This window comes from Aulonocara sp. 'chitande type north' Nkhata Bay, linkage group LG19 (assembly GCF_057382095.1).
Source record: "Aulonocara sp. 'chitande type north' Nkhata Bay isolate Kocher_YH1m ecotype deep benthic linkage group LG19, A_spYH_male_GT1.1, whole genome shotgun sequence".
In the NCBI taxonomy this organism is placed as follows: Eukaryota; Metazoa; Chordata; class Actinopteri; order Cichliformes; family Cichlidae; genus Aulonocara; species Aulonocara sp. 'chitande type north' Nkhata Bay.
The window spans coordinates 24,969,814-24,990,606 of NC_141362.1; the positions used below are offsets into that span (position 1 = coordinate 24,969,814).

The window sequence follows — 20,793 nt, forward strand, 5'->3', positions numbered from 1 at the left end:
AGTCACATCACACATGACTGAAGAGGAGGGAGCCATTGCTCACGAGTGCCTCTGCACTCTTTCAATAGAGAGGAAACAATAAAAGGATCAATGAGGAAAGGAAAGAACTGATATGTTTATACACTTCCTTGGATGTAGATGGCAGCTGATTTTCCACAATCTATAGACTCAAAGCTGAGTATACTGGCATGATGTCGTTATATTGAGTCACATGACCTATTTTTATATTTTGGAAAAAACAGACTTTCAAGGTCAACAAGACAATTCCAACAAATGTCTCCTTTGTCCTTCGTATTAACTGAGGCAATTTTCCAATCACTTTCCATAAATTCAAATAAGACTTTTCTTCCCCATTTCTGTTTATGACAACAGCAATGACAACTATATTGTACTATACTGTATTACCCCAGTCTGTAACAGTTAATAGGTCATACATCTTTCTTAACGGACGCCACTGTAACAGCCTCATGGGACCCGGCAGACACAAACAGCCAGCCACACTAACTCTCCCAAATCAAAAAATGTTTCATCTATAAATAACTAAGTATAATCAGCTCTAAAAACCAGCAGAGGGAGAAGAAATGCATTGGGATGGACCAAACCTAACATGGCCCCCAGGTATGCTTTATGAACTTGCACCTTTTTGTACTTTTATTGAGCTATATCATTTTTTATGGTTCATCACCATCATCAGAGGATCTCATGTGAAGAATCAAAGTCTAATGTCAGTGCAGAGGAAGGAAAGAAGTCGGGCTGAATGCGGTCTTAGCCCGGGGTTTCATTTTCAATCGTCCTTTTTTTTTTCCCCACACATGCCTTAATTCGCTGCCAGATGCAATAAAACGGATGTAGCCTGTGGAAAGCGGGGTGGCTGTCTTATCTACAAGATGATATTCACTGCCTTGCCTTTTTCTCATCACCTTTAAAACTCCCTCACACTTTTACACAGCTGCCTGAATCCTACGGAGCAGGTTCACTCTTCCACATTCTCTAGTCAAAGACAGAGGAGAGATTGAAATTTACCCATGCTTTAAAACCTCACTGCTTTGAATGAAATTTGACAAATTGCTCATTTAAATTCCCCAAAGAGTATATGCCCTCTGGTTCTGTAGTGCATCTCCCATGTGCATACAAGTCAGAGTGAAAATATTTGAAGATCCTGTTTAAACTGACATGACCTACAATAGGGAATAATAGCACAAAGAGGAAAGGGGGAGATCTAGAAGCTTCGTATAGTTTAGAACTATTTTCACAGCTTTTTTTTTTAAACAGAGAAACTATATCTGGAGCAACCAACTTCCAACTTATAATGCAACTCTACAATAATCCAAATTATGCTAAATGCTAACAGAACAAAAGCTATTTGTTGTTCGGTGAAAATTGATTTAGACATTATTTCTGACGCAGTTTTGACTAACAGCCACTGGACCGAAAGCTCCTGTAAATCTAAATATCGCCAGTGGAAGTTGTGGAGTGCACACTGTTCTGCTTTCTCTTTGAGTTTAGCGATAATATGAGGGTTGTTATGGAGGAAAGGCAACCATGGCAACAACAGATGGCCTCCACGTGCCGTTTGTCTGTCCATTTGTCTTGTCGGCATAGCTCGTGGGGTTTTTCAGAGACTGGACTCAAGGGAAGCAAATCAACCAAGTAAAAAGACATTCAACCTCTGGAATCTTGAATGTGCACTTCTTCTCTAGGCTCCTTGTGTAATCTGTGATGTAACTATAATTGCCTAATGGTTAACTCCACTGATTGTACCACAAACTTTGTATAAAAGATAAATATCGCCACCATTATGTCACAAATTGGTTTGAGGACTGCCGTTTTGAAGTCGCAACTTACCCATTTTTTAATTTTTTTATAAGCACAGAAAAGGAAAGACGGGATTTGACTGAGAACTTAAGGAAAGTGACTATCATGCATTGAAAAAGACCTTAACCTAGAAAACGAGACAAAAACTTTCATAGGAAAGAAGGGTAATTTTTTCAAAGACTTTGACGTAATCAGACTTCTTTTTGCAACCAGACGGTTATTCTTCTATACTGGTAATTAGACAACACAGATTTAAGGCACTGCATTGGATTTAATTTTTAGATGCAGAAGCTAAGCCCATTTCACGATAAAGTCTAAAGATTAATCTAAAGATTAGGACATTAAAGGTGGCTGAAGAACACTGCTGTGAATAATTCTTTTCTAGGCTAAAAATATTGGACAAATTGGACACAGAAAGTCTTCAAAGTGCAATGCAACACTGGACAATTAGTGGCGTTTTGGTTGTTTTTTTTCTAATAAAAAAAAAATGCTAGCAATGTTACAGATCTAACACAGAAAAATAGACAACTTATAACCAATTTAGATCTTCCAATTAACCTAATCCCAGGAATGTTTTTGGATTCTGAGAGGAAGCAGGAGTACCTGAAGAAAACCCATGCAAGCATATGGAGAACATCACACAGAAAGGCCTGGCTAGCTTGTGGATTCAAACCCGGGCCCTTCTTGCTATGAGACAACAGTGCTAAACACTGCACAGCCATTGTGCCGTCTGCTCATAAGTAAGCCAAGGAAAAACTTCAGTTTTCAGTAAACACTGAATAGTGTCTTAAAATACAGTAATGTGTGCATTTGTGCATCTCTATGTGTGAAAGTGGACCACCAAAACAGAGCAGAGAGGACAAGCAATATTGCAAATGACAACAAAGGACTTCAACACTGCTGCACAGGCAACAATAAAGTGGCATCCATGGGTGCAATTACAGAATTACTAGAGTGGTGTAGTAGCTCTTTCTCATTAGAATATTACCTCTGGCTCCCAAAAAACAAGTTGAACCCCATTAAGATGACCTTCACTGGTACAGCGCTCATTAAAGAATGCTGAAATGCTCTTTTTCATCTGTGGCCGTAATGAGGGGACCGGTGTACATATCAATATTGAATTTTATCAAGAAGGACCCAGGCAGCAATTATAAGGACCTTTTTGAAAAGTTCACTTCTATTATGCCCCTCTACCACTGGTAATGACATTGTGGCCATAATCGCTCCCCCATGTAGTTAATATCAAATATGAAACCAGATATCAGGGGCCCCAGAGACTGTGAGTGCATGCTTTGTGTGTGTAAATGTGTGTGTGTGCCCGCATGTAAGCACTATCACAGTGTAAGCAGGTGCGTCCTTCATTGCATTGTGCCTTTAATCTTTTGATATTACAAGCCATTCATCATTTCATCCTGACACCTTCATAAAATAAAACATACAGTAATTAATTTTGGTAGATGCAGAGACAGAAAAAAAACGTAGACGAGAGGAAAGGATGATGAGAAAATGAGGAGAGGGTTATAGAGACAAGGCTTGAGAGTCCAAAATAAAGATTAGATTTATTATATTTTATGTGTCACATTCAGTGCACATTTTGGATGTGTCAAATCAAAGGAATAGAGCTAATGGAGTTTAACAAAAATTTAATCTACTAATTTTATGCTTGAATCCAGAAATACAGGCGATTTCTCTTCATCAGTATGACTGTATAAGGCTGTGTGACTGCTAGATTCAACCACTGATAAATGTCAGTTCAGAACAAAGATACTGCAACATCCACTCTATTACTTTACATCATTCTCCCCAACACACATTTTCAGGTTCATACTGTAGGCATCTGGCTTGTAAGTAGCTTGATACAAATTTTAGATTAACTATATCAACAACCTTACTCCTGGGCATTAAAGCTAGACCTAAATGTAAATACACAAAATTTTAACTTAAACTGACATTTTTGGATTCTGATACACACATGTACAGAAATAAAAAAGATAAATAAAAGAAAAAACTGCCAACAAAATTTACAATGTGGACCCGCACACTGCGTGCAGTATACAGAATTTTTTTTTTCTCCACAAACTCATTACTCCATTGCAACTTGGTTCTCCCTGTCAGTCGTGGTCTACACATCAGCCTCTATTACACACAACTACGCTCTGAACCCTCTAACACTGCTGCAGACAGTGAAGATGGATGCTTACACGGTGGAAAGTATGAAATTAAAAGGAAGAGTCTGATAAATTGACAGCAGGCACCTCAGGATAGAGAAGCATGAGATGGAAAGATCGACATGACTTGAGTGTGGAGCGTCGGGCCGCTGAGGAGAGGCTGATGGATATGCAGTGGGGTAAGATGTTTGGCTGTGAAATTGTTGCTGTGTTGTGTGTTCTTTATTTCATTTGAGATTTGCATGTTTTTACTGCATACACTTTCTTTTCCACTAGGCTAGATATTCTTCAATAAATAAATAAAGAAACAAACAAACATAAAACTGAAATGCCTGCAGAAATGGTAAATGGCCTGCATTTGTATAGCGCTTTTCTAGTCCCTAAGGACCCCAAAGCGCTTCACACTACATTCAGTCATTCACCCATTCATTCACACACACATTCACACACTGGCGATGGCAAGCTACATTGTAGCCACAGCTGCCCTGGGGCGCACTGACAGAGGCGAGGCTGCCGGACACTGGCGCCACCGGGCCCTCTGACCACCACCAGTAGGCAAACATGGGGTTAGTATCTTGCCCAAGGATATTTGGCATGCAGCTAGGAGGCAGCCTGGGATCGAACCACCGACTTTCTGATTAGTGGCTGACCTGCTCTGCCACCTGAGCTACAGCCACCCACATTGCCCTAACACTTAAGCAAGTTTAACCCTTTTTTGATACAAAAGTAAAGAACACGACATAAATATTTCATGCCACTTTAACACAGTTTTGTAAGTAAATTATTTACTTTTTATTTATTGTGGTTGTAGTAACTTCTGGAAAGTCCTTCCTTAAGATATTAAAAGAGTGATTTTTGATCAAAAAATTATTTATGGATTAAGTCACATATTTCCCATATTTTTTCCCCCACCATTACAAATTTTTTAATGGTCTTCACTAACTAGTGCTGTGCACACTCTCTTCCAGGCTGAGACTCTGGCTCACTTCCCAGCACATGTGTGTTAAAATTTAAGTGGCAACAACCAAGACATTACTGTAACTAATTTCCTTCGACCTCCACTTCTCAGAAGCAAATGTTGAGGATGTAGTGGCCTTTCGAACTGGCTTTATACCTCCCTCTTGCCTTCCCTTCCTCTTCTAACAGTGGTAAAGTCCCTGCACCCCCCTAACCCTACGCTGCCCGGCTGCTCACCCCAGCACAGGTGTTTCCCATTGCCAGTCACAGTCTCTCGCCCCAACACCAACATTGTTTTAAGGCAGAGGACTCTGGGCTCCTTCCAGAGACATCTGACAAGCCCATGTTTATCTGCACGCATAAAACCGCATGCATCGCAGTGTCTACTCGCTCAGCCTCCAGGGACAACATATGGTTTCAACATTAGTTCATCCCACTGAATGAAGTAAAAGAAAAGCTGTAAGGCCTTTGGTGGAAGAGGGCTGAAACGTGGGAGAGAGGATGAGTGTTAGCATCATCCACTGTATACAGTAGCTCTTTCACAAATGCTATAGAGAGCAAGTGCAGTGCGATTAGGCTGTTACGATACCTGCGTTAATGGGGGCGGCATGCATGCAGTCATCTTGATAATTTAATTTGAGTGTGCCCTGAGGTGGAGCAATCTTTATTTCATCAGCTCAAAGCAGTTTATTTCATTAAAATGTCTTCTTGTCCATCAGTAAGAACCTGTTCCTTTTGAGATAAGCTGGCAGAGTTCATCATAATTGCAAATGTTTGCCCATAATGTAAAGACCTTGTGGGGTCTAGTATTCTTTGAGATGAAAAAGGTTGCCATGCATACAAATCAGGACAAGTGACAGTAATTCCTGCCAACATTTTCGATTAGTTGCAATTCATAAAAAAGTGTCAGAGTTGCTCTCACCTGCGGGGCTTTGTAATTTGGCCGCACAGTTTCCTTTAAAACTCTGCTTTCCTCTCCATATAGTTTTCTCTAAAAACTCCCAAACAAGTCGAGTTCATTTTATTGAACTTAAAACAATTAGGTATGAAAATGAGTCCCTTTGTGCCATCATCTGTAATTTAAGTTTCATACTTTTCCTCACTCCCACGCATTTCCAGTATGTTAATATACACTCGTACGAGCACACGCTCAACTCTTGCCTACACCCCTCCCACACATCGCGGCGTAGCCGCTGAGAGGGACTAACTGACAGAGATTGCTGGTAATTCAAGCCAACATGATTGACTTTGTGATCACTTTAAAGTCCCAACTGGTCTTTATGCTTTCAAGAAATGCCAAAAGTTTCCAGCACAAAAGTGGCAGGGAATCAGGCATGAAGGAAACAAGAGGTAGAGAAACTGTACAACTGCTTTCACTTCAGAGCCCACCTCCCTCATTCCTTCTTCCCTGACTCTTTCCCCCCTTGGTACATTTAATGGCATAAAATTATGGGCCTGCAAGAGCGACAACAACTGTCTAGGTTTAAAGCATAATACGTTGACAGATGTGACACGGCCATTTTCGCCTCCTCCATTAGCGTTGAGACGTGGCCACCTCCTTTTGCTCTTAAAGAACCAACCACCGTGGCAGGCTATAGTTGTCAGACGTCACTTCCTCTGTCATTAACCGCCGACACACTGACTGCTGCTGCTTTCATACTGACAAACAGAAAAAAAATATATCAAGGAGTCTTAAAGTATTTCAAAAGTAGTTTCTCCTTATTGTTACATAAATTCACATTAATCACAAGGGGGACGTGATTTCAAAACCGTGCCCCCTAAATGCACAAAAAAAGTATGTTTGTTACTTGGGAGGAGTGCAGAAAGGATCCCGACCATGAAATCTGTCCACAGAACAAAGGATTCAGATTCTAAAAACTGCATATCTCTTATCCAAATATGGCGGCCACATTCTGTACACTGTGCCTCGGAGAGCCAGAGAAGAGAAATATGATTTGGATAAACAGGAAGAGGATTATCATTCATAAGCTTCTGAAGAATCTCAGTGGTGAACGCCAGGTTAGCTGAAACCATAAATAAACAAGATCTGTACAAACAGAGTTTTGGTGTCGACTGTGCCTTACATAACAGCTTCGCTATTCTACAACTGTGTCGAAGCCAAGGTCTTTGTATAACTGATACCCTGTGCTGGTTTCTGACTGGTCTAAATAACCTATGACACCTCATTAGCTCTCAAGTTGGACACTCAGCATCATATTATTAATGGTGACATTCAAAATAGTAGCCATATTAAAGACCTCGCACTTAATGGTGCTGGTTTTGATTAACATCGCCTAAACTAAAGTGGCAGTGAGGTTAATGGGAACTTTGAACACACTTTTAATACACACGCTTTAATACGACATGCTTATTATTGGCCTTGCACACAAACATGTATACACACACACACAGATACGCACATATTTTCTCTATCTTTGCTCATATTGTCTTGGTAGGGGGGGGTTGGGTGGTTATCATAGCATATGTATTATAGCACAGAAAATAAGTCTGAGGGACTCATGAAGCTGCCGCTGACTTGTCTGTATGAGCCTCATTAGGGACATTGATGGATGGGCTATTGCCACCACTGGGCTCACCAAGAAAAGCTCTGGGTATTATTAGTGTTTGTGTGTTTCATAAACTGACACTTAATTACAGGTGCAAACTCATACAACATACATTAATGAGTGTATGGCCCACTGAGTTTAATGCAGCCTGGATACTTAAAAGAAAGAACAAATGCAATTTAACACTGTGATGAAGAATTGGCCATATTATACAACATAAGGAAGGACAAATTATTGGTTTTATAAAATTGTAAAATTATTAAAAGAGGAAATTAACCTAAAATGCTTACACTGGAAAAATGAATAGCGCATAACTAGTTGTTTTTAAATATATGATAAGGGTTCACCTTGTGTCTTGTGTCTTGCTTTTACCTTCCAAAAACCACAGAAAAACTGTATAATTTAATTAATTCTATTAAAAATCACAGTTTAAAAACTAGATCACTGCGAATATGTAAGAAAGCATTAACTTAAAAATAGAATTAACTTCATAAAACAGTTTTTTTTCATTTACTTATGTTGCAGTGAACTCAATTCTCTTCTTTTTCACACACGCAAAACTGTAGTTGTGTATCAGATTTACAGCTGATAGTTTACTTTTATACCAGAGGAGGTCATACGATATGATATTTTCTGTTTCCCAAAATGGCTTCAGCCAAGAGCCCAGACATATAAAACATACTCCTGACAGCGATACATTTCATGTGATGACACTACTCTGAAACAATCCTGATATTGCCTTTCTCTGTCATAAACAAAACCTGACCACAGTTCTGCTTGCTGGTGTGTGTTTGTGCACTGCTGTCAATTTGTCCATCTGGTGTACGAATGTGTGGAAGGGGAGGAAGAATAGAGGAAGAATGGCAGAAGGACATGGAAGGGAAAACTCTTATTCTCAGTGGCAGAGTAAGTAGATGGGTTCACTCTGGGGAGAGTAGTGCGGATGGTTGTAAAATGCACAACTCCATGGTAACTGAAGGAGATGGTGGCTCTTCTGAGAAAAGAAACAAAGCGAGAGAAAGGGAGGGAGACAGGAGTGAGCGAGGAGCGCTAAGAAAGAAAGGAGGAAGGAAGAGTGAAAGAAGAAAAAAGAAAGCAGGAGGAAGGGAAGTGAGCAGACAGACAGAAGGGGATGGAACAGACATGGCGGGGGGGGGGGGGGGGGGGGGGCACTCTGGCAGGTGCTTCATCATCTGCTGAGGCATTGTCAGGCCGCCCGTAAACAGTCATTGGGCTTCTCGAGGGAGCAACCTTCTTCATAACTAGCACAGGTATAAATCTGCCTCTTAGCCACTAAATTAGACACATTCTTGAGAGAGTCTCACTCTGCAAGTGCTCCACAAACCTGAGGGAAAAGGGAAGACAGAAAATTAAGGTAATCCACCGAGAGCAGTAAACGAGGTGCATGAATAAGGTATAGCCTGTGTGAATTTAACCAGATGGCCACTTTGATCCATATGAAAAATTGTTAATGTTTTCTCAAGCAAAAGCTGTTATGAATAGATTCTTTACACTGAGCAAGAATTAATTTCCCCACCAACTCAAAGAGCTGTCACTGCATCACATGTAAGTACCTGCTGAGGCTCAAAGCCCAGTGCCAAGTCCAAGTCTGCACTCTGTCACTTCTTCACTGTTTATCCTTCATTAAAACTCTAAAAACAGTGACACACCTTTTTTTTTTTTTTTTTTTGGATCAATGAACTTTTTTAACCTGTAACGTGGTGACACTTGGATATCACTGGCAGGGATTAGTAATGGGGGGAAAGGTCAAGACAAATGAGCCTTCTGACCATATAAAGTGTCTACTCGTCTGTGAGAATCCCTGTCATTCATCCTAAAAATAGCGGGATAATATTTATATATGCCCATATTTCATTTGATAAAAGGCAATATTATTAAAGTCTTTATCGAGAACAATAATATCCTTTAACATAACATGTAATGCTCCCAGCTAAAAGGAGTTTGTTGACATGGTGTACACTTACATACCACGTCTCCTCATCGGCTGCTTTGAATGAGTTTTCTGAAGTTCAAATTTGTCATTGGGAAAAACCCTGCAAACACGAAACTAAAGTGTGTTGCTATGTGTTGTAACAGGATACTAATCTCCAAAACACTCCATATATATATTTGCTAAAACATTGCCTCACTCGCAACGTGTTTGCTTAAATAGCACTTCACTTAGTCATGTTTTCAAAGGGTATTCTATGAGTCAGATGAAGGGGAAAGTAGGTTAATGTTAAGACATTTCAGTACAAAATAATGAAAATGTCATTTTAATAATCATGTAATTTACTATAAATTTGATAAGGAAAATTAACTTTTTTGTAAAATGAGTATAAACAGGAAATTAAACAACAAATGAATAGCTTAATAAAAATTTGGGGTATAAAATTTTTTTTTATACATTAAAAAAAGGCTTAATGCATGATGTAATTAACACTTTAACTGCAAAACAATGCATGAGTCTGTGTTTGCAGTCTCAGCCAAGGCTTTGTCAATCGTCCAGTTTAGGGTAACTGTTTTACTAGTTCCCCTCTCACTGAGCTCTCTAAAAAAATAAAATCCCCGCAGGACTTTTTAACATTCTAATAAAACGATTTTACAGAGTGGCGTGGGTGTGAATTTTGGGGATGATGCCATGAAAAAAACATGTGAGCACAGGATTGTTAGTGACTGAAAGGAAGAATAAAGGGAAGGTGTTGAGCATATTTAACTCATAAATCATGACGACACCGTATCACACAAGCAAGTTACATTTAGTTCAATTATGCAGGGCAATGTGAAAGTGATGCACTCTCTATATGTTAAAACTGCTCTGCATTTGGTTAAAATCATTAAATATATTGTTGTGAAAGTTTTATATATATTTATATAAACTCTAGAATTAAGTGAAAAAATTGTATTTGATGTTTTTTTTTTAATTCACATTTCGTTTTTAAGATTTATCCTTTTGACAAATCACACAAACAAAAGTGCATGCTAAATTAACACAGCCATAATCAACCTTTGATACAATAAGCCTTGTGCTGACAGAAATAATCCACTGGCCACTTTCTCAATGAATAATTGATGCCCATCTTAACGGACTAATGAATGAATGTGGTTTGGTTTTGAGTGATAGCCCACTCATTGGAAAGCTATCCCAGGAGGGACGGGGCACTGGAGACGGAGGTGCCATCCTCTATAACCTGTATAATTGGTCATTTGACATGAGTGACTTGACTGTGTGTGTCCATGCACTGCCAGTGGAGGCTGACCCCTTTACCCTATTGTTTATTAGCACTGTTCCAGGTTATCACACCAATTAGAGCTGGAATAACAGTGATCAAGAAAGCAAAAACAAAAAGTATAAAAATGCATACTATTATCTGCGGGAATAGGAGATCAACTCGGTGATGGCAGGCATAAGAGAGTACTCTTTTGACCTGACTAAAAATAATTCTAAAACAAATAAATAATCGAGGAGTAATTTTAGAATCATGAAATAAGCGACAGATGCAAAAAAGGGTTTTTGTTCTATAAAGGTTCCCGCTGCGTTGCTCACTTTAAAAACAACAGCGTGGAAAGGTGACAAAGCTCCAAGGCTGTTCCCTGTATGCATTTGTGCTGGGCTTGTCCAAACAATCATACTTACATTTTAGCACTATTATACGCACACCCGATTTCCACAGGTCTGATAACATTCTCACTGCCGTTTTGGTGTGGCACTCTGACTAAACAATACCTTATTGACACGAGCTCTGGCCTCACAATAGCCACAAAACATCAGGGTTCCTGTTTTTGTTGACACTGTTTGAGCCCTCCATTGAAAGCAAAGTCACTGTGGACACAGCAATGCATAATTGGAGCTCCCTGTCATACAATACTGCAAATCAACCCTTTAAATGTTTGAGCATGATAAGGCAGAGAGAAGGCACACAGAAGGGGAGCAGGACAAAGACAGGGGGAAGTCAGGTGAATGGAAGTGTGGAAAGTTGATAGAAATGGAGAGTTAAGGGATTGTGGACTCGAGCACCACTAGGGGACAGTAGTAAGTCATGGACGGCAGCAGAAGCGCGCGTGTATGTGTGTGTGTGTGTGTTTGTGTATGCATGTTAGTGTGTGTGCGGCAAACAGTGAACAAAAGACTTTCTTTGTTGCACTCTCAAATAATAAAAGAATTCAGAAATAGCTACTTGACTGCTTTAGAAAAGATCTTGACAATGCATTGGCCCATAATGCACAGGAACAGCTCCAGATTTACATAATCATATGTAATGTAAACCACTACGAGGCTCCACAGCCAATAAACAAACTGACTGGGGAGAGGGTGAAACAGAGAGAGAGAGGGATCCACTTTCCCCTATGGACTTATATACTCACTTAAAGTACATTTTGCTTCATGCGCTCACAACAGTAGCACAACGTTTGCAAATTTTGTAGACACGTGCGCTGATGACAACAGAAAATACGCTTCTTGGGTAAAAATCACAGACAGCGAGGCAGCTATTTTGTTTGCATTTTACTTAAAACTATTTAATCATTGCAGTTTGCTAAGAAAAGAAAGACAGTTGAGTGTTTTTTAATCCACTGCAATAACAGTTAAAATAACACAAATTATATCTGGTTAAAAAAAGTCTGTGTTTTAAAGGCACATAAAAATTGTGGAACCTTTTCTTTGATCACGTATCCAGATGAATGGCCAAATGACTCGATGTCATTACTTGTGGTATACCTACTTATATCTGGTTTCTTTGTGTGTTAAAAGTCATTTGTTTGGTAGCTGGTTTAAACTGGAGAAGTTAACACCTCCACGTACCTCTGACGTTAGATATAACTGTCAAGAGGGAGCCTGTGTTTCTTTTTTGCTATGGTAACCGAAGACGTATATTCAAAACACGCTGCCTCCTCCTCCTTCTTCTCCTCCTCCTCCTCCAGCAATTAAAAGCAGAACAATAACAATATTCACAGATGACAGTGGCGTCTGTACAGTAGTTATGCCCTTCGTTAGTCTCAAAATGTTCCTCATGAATTAGTTAAGTCTGTTAATTGCACATTTATTGCACTCAAGGCCACGGAGAGAAACACTAAACCGCTCTCGAAAAAAAATAGCAGTTAAACACGTATATAAATCATGAAAAATGAATCAAGCTTTTAAATTAAAGCTTAACATTGTGTGTGTTTGTATTTTGTTTTTTTAGTCCTACAAATTTAATTTACTTGCTATTTTATCTTTCAGGATAAAATGGAAAATTCTCATTGATCTAATCAAAGGGGCTACATTCACAATTATCATATTTTACTTTATTAAAGTTAATGACGTTATTAAAAAACAAGCATGCTTCACTGCTTGAAAATTAGCGATGGATAAACAATAAAAGGGAAATTCTGGAAACTTTATTTTGAAAGAAAAACAAACAAAAGTAACAGGCCTAATTATTCCAGTGCCTACATTTTGTGTTAAGTGCTTCCAAAACATCACGGTTACGATCATATTTCTTCAGAGACAAGAAAATAAGGCAAATATCAGAATCATCCGGCAGCATAATCTCTTTGTGTTTACACTTTATCATCGCCTTTTCTGATCTCTGGCGTGTTTCATTATGGAGTGATGTTTGAGTGACACTGTGCCGGCTGTCACAGCCATGTGCTGAGGTTCCCTCTCATTTCCAGCAGCAACAATAATAATGACTATTCTAGTGCTAGCCCCACTGTTTGTGTTATTGTTGTGGGGTGTCAGACACAGGCCCTGACGTTTGCTATGCTATCAGCAGGAGTGTACAAATACAAACACATTTGCCTGAGTTATTGACCTTTATCTCCCCACTTTCTTGACAGCCTTCTCCAGTTATTGACAATACAAACACATGGGACGGCGCATAACCTTTCATTTACAGAGCACTTTCTCTCTTTTTGTCTCTCTCTCTGTCTCCCTTGTTCTTCCTTTCCCTCAGTCTGCGCCTCTCTGCACTTGCAATTTGTTTAGATAAAATGGGGGCAGACAATGGTACTGCTCATTTCTGCCATTTTTCTTTCACTCCAAATTTCAGAGGATAATATCATTAGACTGATACAATGGCTGCTATTCAGCCTTAGATACACAGATATTTCAAGTATTCAATATAGTTTTGACATGCTGACATTAGGGGAGATTGTTGTTTCCCTATTTGTTTGCTTACAATGATGTTGATTCCATCATAAATCTTGGGTACCTAAAGCAAGATGTTTGTCTTTATGATGTTCAAATTATCAGTGAAATATATGTGGTCGGTAAAGTGAAAACACAAGGAATAAGCAAAAAGATGTACAAAAATAAAAACTGGATTTGAGAAACAAATATTTACACTGTAAATAAGGAACGTTAAGTTTTTACACTGAAAAGTATACAGTGAGCAGTTTTATTAATGCAAAATAAAAAACAACATAATTATTCTGAAAATTGAACTGAATCCACTAACCCATAATAAACAGTACAATTTACTGCATCTCAATACAGCATTGAATAACAATGGTCATAAAACCACTAGTATTCCACTAATGATTCTCCTCCAGGATTTATTGTGTTTTTCAATGTGTGTCCTCTTGCATTTCAGCGTGAAAAATAGCGTACATAAAATACGGGTGTCCCCACCAGTCGGCCCTCTGCAGGTACTTCAGAGCCCCAAAATTAAATTTTAAACAATCCAGACCACTGTTTGGTGACCATGGTTAATCATCAAGAAACAAAGACATCAAACAATATTTGATAATGAGAAAAATGCCTCCAGGATATTAGGGGATGGGGGGAGAGCACAGCATGAGCCTCGTCAGCAGAGCTAGGTAGAGAGGCCAGACCAGACACAAGCCGCATTCACGTGTCTGTGTGTGGTGATGGTGGGTGTCTGTGTGTGCGTGTGTGTGTGTGTGCCTCATACACAAAAAAACACTTATGCACGCACGCACACATCATGGTGTGTCGCACACACCAACGCTTGTACACACACACCTCGTATGGACTAGAAATAAAAATTTAAAAAGCCACTTTTTTTTTTCAAAGTTCCTGACGAGATAATTAGAATTCAGTGTATGGAGCCATTGGTGAGATTAGAGCGTTGTGAAATTGTGCTTCATTTTGAACTTCACTGCATCACGCCTCAACCCAATTATCTACAGTTAAAATGGCTTAGTGAGGCTCCAAACTGTGATTGACAAAAATACAGAGCAACCTAAAAAGTTTTCTTTATAGATAAAAGTAATTACGTTGCACCATAAAAAAGCTAAATAGCTAGACTTCTATTTTCTCTGAAAATACATGCAACGTTCAAATCACACTTTGACATCTATTAATATACATTAAGAGGTTAGTGATGGAAAAATATTTTATTATTTTAAATATTCAAGTTTTTTTTAAATCGTATATATTTTTTTAAATTAGGAATTTATGCTTTCAGTAATAGATGCAGATCCAGAATGGCTTCATTTTCATCAGGCCAGTATAATTAGTCCTAACTAAAATAAGAAGTTGGGTAGCCAGGAAGAGGGAGGGAGGGGAAGTGGTGTTGGGTAATGAGAAGAAAATGTTTTTTCCCCTCTTCCTCTGTCATACTGTTATTGGGTTATCCTTGATTGACGCAGCGTTAACGGCCGGGCCAAATCAAGGCAGATCCAGCAACCTAGGCCGAACGGCAGCATGTGCAGCCACCTCGGTCATGCAAATTGCACTCGGGCAGCCCGTTGACTATGATTAATGAGTTTGGGCTGCAGCCTTTGTTTCCGCATGCAGCCGTTTAGAGTGAAATACAATCCCAAAATATTATGAATCTCCTATTAATCCAGTAAATTTGCTCACATTGCACATGTTGTTTTGGGCGATTTACAGATTTACAGCCAAATGTGTGTGTGTATGTTTGCACATATGTGTGTGTGTTTGTGTTAAGGGGATGAGCACAATTGTATTTAATTACATGTCCTCTAATTAAATTCATTAAAAGATAATAAAATAAATGAAAGAAACAGCTTTGAAAGCTTAGGTGAAACACATGTGTCTTGTCTCCCATGATGTAAAATATGGATGTGGGATTTTCAGGGGCAGTCATGCTGTACAGGGGGATGTATGAATCCGATACCTTGCTAATACTACAGGCATTTCCTGGTTATGGTTTGCCTCATGTTTAAACTGTGATTTTTAGAGCTAAGATCCCAGACTCCCTGAAGATTGGAGAGCAATTCTGTGTTGCAGGGGAGTGAAGTCACTGGCTTCAGTAATGGAAAAAAAGGAACATTATGACAGTAATGCTGACGATCTAGTGTAACAAAATGCTCTCTTTGTAACGTGAGTAATATCACTAGATATGGTAAGGAGGGACTATGTGTAAGACATGGGAGGGCTTGCAATTTCCTTAAACTATGTGATGAGTAAAGGAAATTACACAGCCTCACAAATCTTCAATTCATTGTCAGATACTGTTGATAAAAAACACTTTTTATGCATGCACGCATTTTCCTCTTCTCCACAGATACACACTTTCCCTCTGCTGCCAGCAAAATGTAAATGTTTTCCAGGCATTAAGGTATATAAGTGCCATTAGTGGAACAGTGCTTAGCACTACAATGGTGTGCCGAGAGCAGTGGAGCAGAGATCAGTGCAGCATCTCCTGGATATCAGAGGGAGACATCCTTTGTAAATTCATCTCCTACTGTGAGACGGCTTCACAGCTGGTTAGCGACACTGGGTGTACAACTGCCCTGTTTACACGCAGTCTCCAAAGCACTCATCTTTCACCCGGTATCTTTTCCCTGCATCCTCTCCATCACCTCGCTCTCTCTTTCAGCTCTAATCACAGCCTGCTGTGGCTTTCTTAGCCATCAGTAAATGCATACAGATATAAACTTATTCAATACAAAAATGTGTGCTTACACACACACATAGGAGTACATAGAAGGGCAAGAGTAGACACCTGCAAACAACAAAATCTCTGATCCCCTAGCTTTTGAAGCCATTACAATACACAGCCTTCCAACCCCTTCTCTGATTTTTATCATTTTATACCATTGCATTACACTGGTCCTTTTATACCTATTACACACACGGCTCCCCACCAAAACCCCTGATCCTCTGATACCTAGATGGGTAAACTGCTCCTCCTGCCCCTGACCTCAGCCCTTTGTAGCAATCAGACCAGACTTCCTCAGTTGCCCTGATCTTATCTAGCTATACCAATCCCACTACACAGCTCCCTTTTGTAACAGCTACAGAGCGCTGAGCCCTTTCAGACCCAGGCACTATGCCGGTGAACACAGAGCCTAAGACCTCAGCTCATCTCAGACATCATACTACACTGCCCAACAACAATGACTGCTATTTTCTGACACAGCACAGGTCAGATAGAGCCTTTCTGCTCACTGATGCATTGTTCACTCAGAATGCAGAAAACCAAAAGAATGTTTGACTCAGCCATAGAAGAGACTAATATAATTATACAGGCATACAGGTGATAATACAGATTAAAAATAAATAAATAAATAAATAAAAAATACACATTTTGAGTCCTGTTATTTGTGACAGCGATCATCTTTCATTTTTTATTTTTTTAGGAAAATAAAAATCAAACAAAAATGAACTGAAGAAGACAAAAGATTTAAAAGAAAATCTATTAGTGAATGAGCTTTAGCACTATTCCACAGAGACTAATTATACAGTAATGCCATTGTAAAATTATATTGATCTCAAGGGATGTATTTGGTCTTAAAGAATTACTCCAATCTCACTGTTGTTTAAAACAACCAATTTTTAACTGTTAGATTCATAATCATTAAAAGACACACAGCTTCAAGTTAGAAATGTTACAGAAAGCAAATGTTTATCCTTCAAAGTTTCACAGTTGTTTCTTCTATACAGCAATCCATTTGAATTTTTTACGTCTAATTTATGTCGTGCAAATTGAACCAATATACCTTTACTGCTGAGAGAGGATGCTGGTGGATACTGGGGGAGCCCAAGACTGGAGATGACCCACAACATTTCCCATAGGAGGTAATTGTGGAGTCAAGGGGTAACAGATGTCATATGACTCTCATTGAACCACTATAAAAAGGTGAGAAAATATATTTAGACACTTTAATTTCAATTACTGCGCTAAATACGGAAAATAAGAATTTTTGAAAAACGATGGACTCAGCTATAAAGATACTGCGTCTTCAGTTCTTTAAAATGTAAATAACTATTTTTAAAAATAAATCAGAAGTACAAACAAAAGAGCCATGTGTCTGAAATCGCTGCATGAACCCTTCGCTTTACATGAGACTGAGTGTTGCGGTACAAAATATAAACTTTATGGTCAAAGCTAAAAACTATTTGTTTCAGCCATCGTTTTTTTTTTCATCCCCAGTGAGTGCCATAAATGTAAACGCAGAACCAAAACCATGGCTAGAAATGTGTTAAATCTGTCACGCTATTAGTGAAACTGTAGTTCACATACGCATTAGGGAGGCGTTCCCTTATTTCTCCCAGTCACCGTGCCTCTATTTCTCCATTACAACCTTTCCCTTAAAACAAAAGAACAAAAAACATAAGCGTTTTCCCTAACAGCACAGTTCATGTATTCCAGAGCCGCTGGACTGCAAAATACTTGAAGAATGTAACAGGAGAGCCTGTATCTTATCATTACTAATACCTACTCGTTTTTGCGTGCGTCGTTAACAGCCGACGAGAAGGCAGTTCCAGTGACCAACACGTCTTAGCTAGGCACCGCCTTCGCGCTACAAAGTAACCAATCATCTGTCGGCATACTCAGCTCCTTGGATTCTTCTACCAATCAACTCGGTGTTCACATGAAAGTAACCCCCTTCAACTTCCTAGCGGGAAGCAGCTATCGGGGACGGTACTAGGACTGCAGGAATTAAGAGTAAAGATCCCTTTTTCATGGTATTTATTGCTTTTGAGCTATTTTTTGCAGCATGTTGCACACAATAGACATGAAGCCGACTAATACCTTGGTGAGACCGAAGGTTTTACGTTATGATATGCCCTTAGTGTTTCGCAGGTGTAACATAAAGCTAGGTTTGGTTAGCGGTGCAGCTACTAAAACAGTAAAACAGCTGTTTTTGACAGCTGTCAATGACCTGACACCCTCGCAGGTCGCGTTGTCACAACTTTGTGCAGAAGCATGTGTTGATCAGATTCTCTTCCCCTCTTCAAAGATGAGACTGTCCCGAGCAGAATATAAAGAGATAGTGCGATGGACTGAAAAACTGAGACCTACACGCCGATGCATGAAGATACTGAAGGACAAGTTTCCAAGGTGAGTGTGTACACACTGGATTGCATTCAGTGTGTGTTTCCGTTGCATTTGCCAATTGACTGTTACTGTACTCCAAGTGCATATTAATGTCTGACATAGAAAGTAAACACCAAACTGCTGCGTATGAGCATCAGTTACCACACATTATAAAACAATGAGTCAAGACCAAAAGAAGCCCAAACAAGATGTCTTTGGATTATTGGAAATTAATTAATGTATCAGAAAGCTTGTTAATTTAAATTATATTGTTATCATCTGAGTACAGCTCCCCATAGCCAAGTAATCCCCCTCCCCCCCTCAGTTTTATCTCCTATTTTTCAGCATTTGTGATCCTATTTAATTCACTTGTTAAGATCACTAATTAATTCCACACAGGTTTCTGTATTGGCTTCCACCACAGCATTAGCCAGCGTTTTGCCATGCAGGTCCTGCACATCCAGAAATCGAAGAGAGAGGTTAATGGTTGTATTTGCCTTTCTCCTTGACACTGAAGGCCCTCCTGTTATTGACTGTAACATGTGTAATCCCCCAAGGCCTCCAGGACAGCATGGCTGATCCCGTCGAGGTCACTTACAAAGTCGCATGTATTTGGAGCTTCCTACTTCCATTGTGCCCTAATCACCAATCTAGAAGAAGGTATCAGGTCCCCAAAGGGGATGCCATGGAGTTTCAGTTTGCCTTTGTTCTCACTGTCAGCATTTTACGGAATATGTCATGCATATAAAATGCATCCAATATTGCTCATGTTTAAGCACTGAAACACTGAAGTCTGTCTAGCGTTTATTTCTTTTTTGTATTCTCACTCAAACTGCCTTTAACAAACATACCAAATGCCATCTTTTGTACTGGAGTGTAATAATTAAATGAAAACACTGCACCGTTTTCATTCCAGTAATTCTTCACAGTCTTCCTCTCCCAGAGGTGCTTGCTCTTTTGTTTAGTCTTGCTGGTTATTATTTTTACGTTCACTATAACCAATCTCGGGGAGGCCCTTGCTCTTTAAATCCCTGAGTCTCGTCACTGGGCCTGACAGACAGGCACGGCAGCAGTGTTTTCACAGTCTGCGAAATTATTCTGGTTGTCCAATCAGCTGAGCTGGGCTCTGGAGGGTTAGTGATTGGACTGGCAGGAAATCAGGCTCTTAAGACATAACATATCGACTAGGCCATCCATCATCTCTTAGCATGCGCTCAGGCACAGCAGTCAGCCACCCCCACCCCACACACCCCCTGTCCCCTTAGACTGTGTGGGAGCCCTGCCATTGCGTAAATATTGGCCAGGCTGGGCCTGGCAGTGGTTGGGTTGGAGGGGGTTTGGGGCTTTATTGTGGACAGGCTTGGACTAAGGGGATGGGCAAGAGAATTGGTTATTACAGTCAGGAGAATAGACAGTTGCATTGATACCAAATCATTTTGCAATATACTATACCTGTTTTCCAGGGGATGGAAACTGTTGAATAAATTGTAAATTCATGTGTTGTTTACAAGTATAATAGCAGAGGCATGAAGTTTATTTAGATAGTGATATTATTTTGCTACCCTGTAATTGTATTTTATTCAGGGTTTCTCTTTGGCCAACATAGCCAGAGCCAGCACTGTAATAAATATATATATTTTCAAACCTCATTTTGTTAATTGCAATATTATTTACTCAGTTAAAATCAATATTGAGTAGAAATGGCATGAAATGCACATATTTCTGTCAAAGAAAGTAGCACAGTCAGTGCCTTAATTGTATGCATGTAGTTAACCACTAAAGGCTGACTTTGAGTCAGTAAACACCATATAGTTTTCTTTTATGCTACATTAATCTGATTTATCCAATAAGTATATGAAAATACTTCACAGGTGAGCGTAAAGGCATCCTACTGATGTAATATATTTAGGTCTAGGGAGTTATTAGTTACTGACTTTAGGTGAAATCATAAATGATTTGATGGTCCTCTGTGGTCATTTTACAGTTCTGCTCTGGCTGAATTCATTTTTTTATGCAATTAAAGTTAAAATGTATTAATAAAAGGAGTTG

At 39.4% G+C, this 20,793-nt stretch overlaps 1 protein-coding gene and 1 long non-coding RNA gene across 5 annotated transcripts in view; one reads left to right on the plus strand and one right to left on the minus strand.

Annotated features, from left to right (window-relative positions):
* Window positions 1-18,168, minus strand: part of LOC147307108 (uncharacterized) — a 66,026-nt gene extending 47,858 nt beyond the window's left edge. The window contains exons 1-3 of one of the 2 annotated variants that reach the window (XR_015126419.1): window positions 18,146-18,168; window positions 17,947-18,013; window positions 17,423-17,552 (exon numbers count right to left, since the gene is read on the minus strand). This is a non-coding gene — a long non-coding RNA (uncharacterized LOC147307108). Of the gene's footprint in view, window positions 1-16,664; window positions 17,553-17,946; window positions 18,014-18,145 lie in introns of those variants that run through there. The other variant, XR_015126418.1, reaches the window with a different exon arrangement.
* Window positions 18,169-18,311: 143 nt separating this feature from the next.
* The window catches only part of cdin1 (CDAN1 interacting nuclease 1), a 51,090-nt gene continuing 48,608 nt past the window's right edge, over window positions 18,312-20,793 (plus strand). Inside the window, exons 1-2 of one of the 3 annotated variants that reach the window (XM_086275453.1) lie at window positions 18,312-18,392; window positions 18,668-18,768. In XM_086275453.1, coding sequence (XP_086131579.1) covers window positions 18,390-18,392; window positions 18,668-18,768 — 104 coding nt within the window. In that variant the 5' untranslated portion in view covers window positions 18,312-18,389. Of the gene's footprint in view, window positions 18,464-18,667; window positions 18,769-20,793 lie in introns of all 3 variants that reach the window. The other 2 variants (XM_086275454.1, XM_086275452.1) reach the window with 2 other exon arrangements.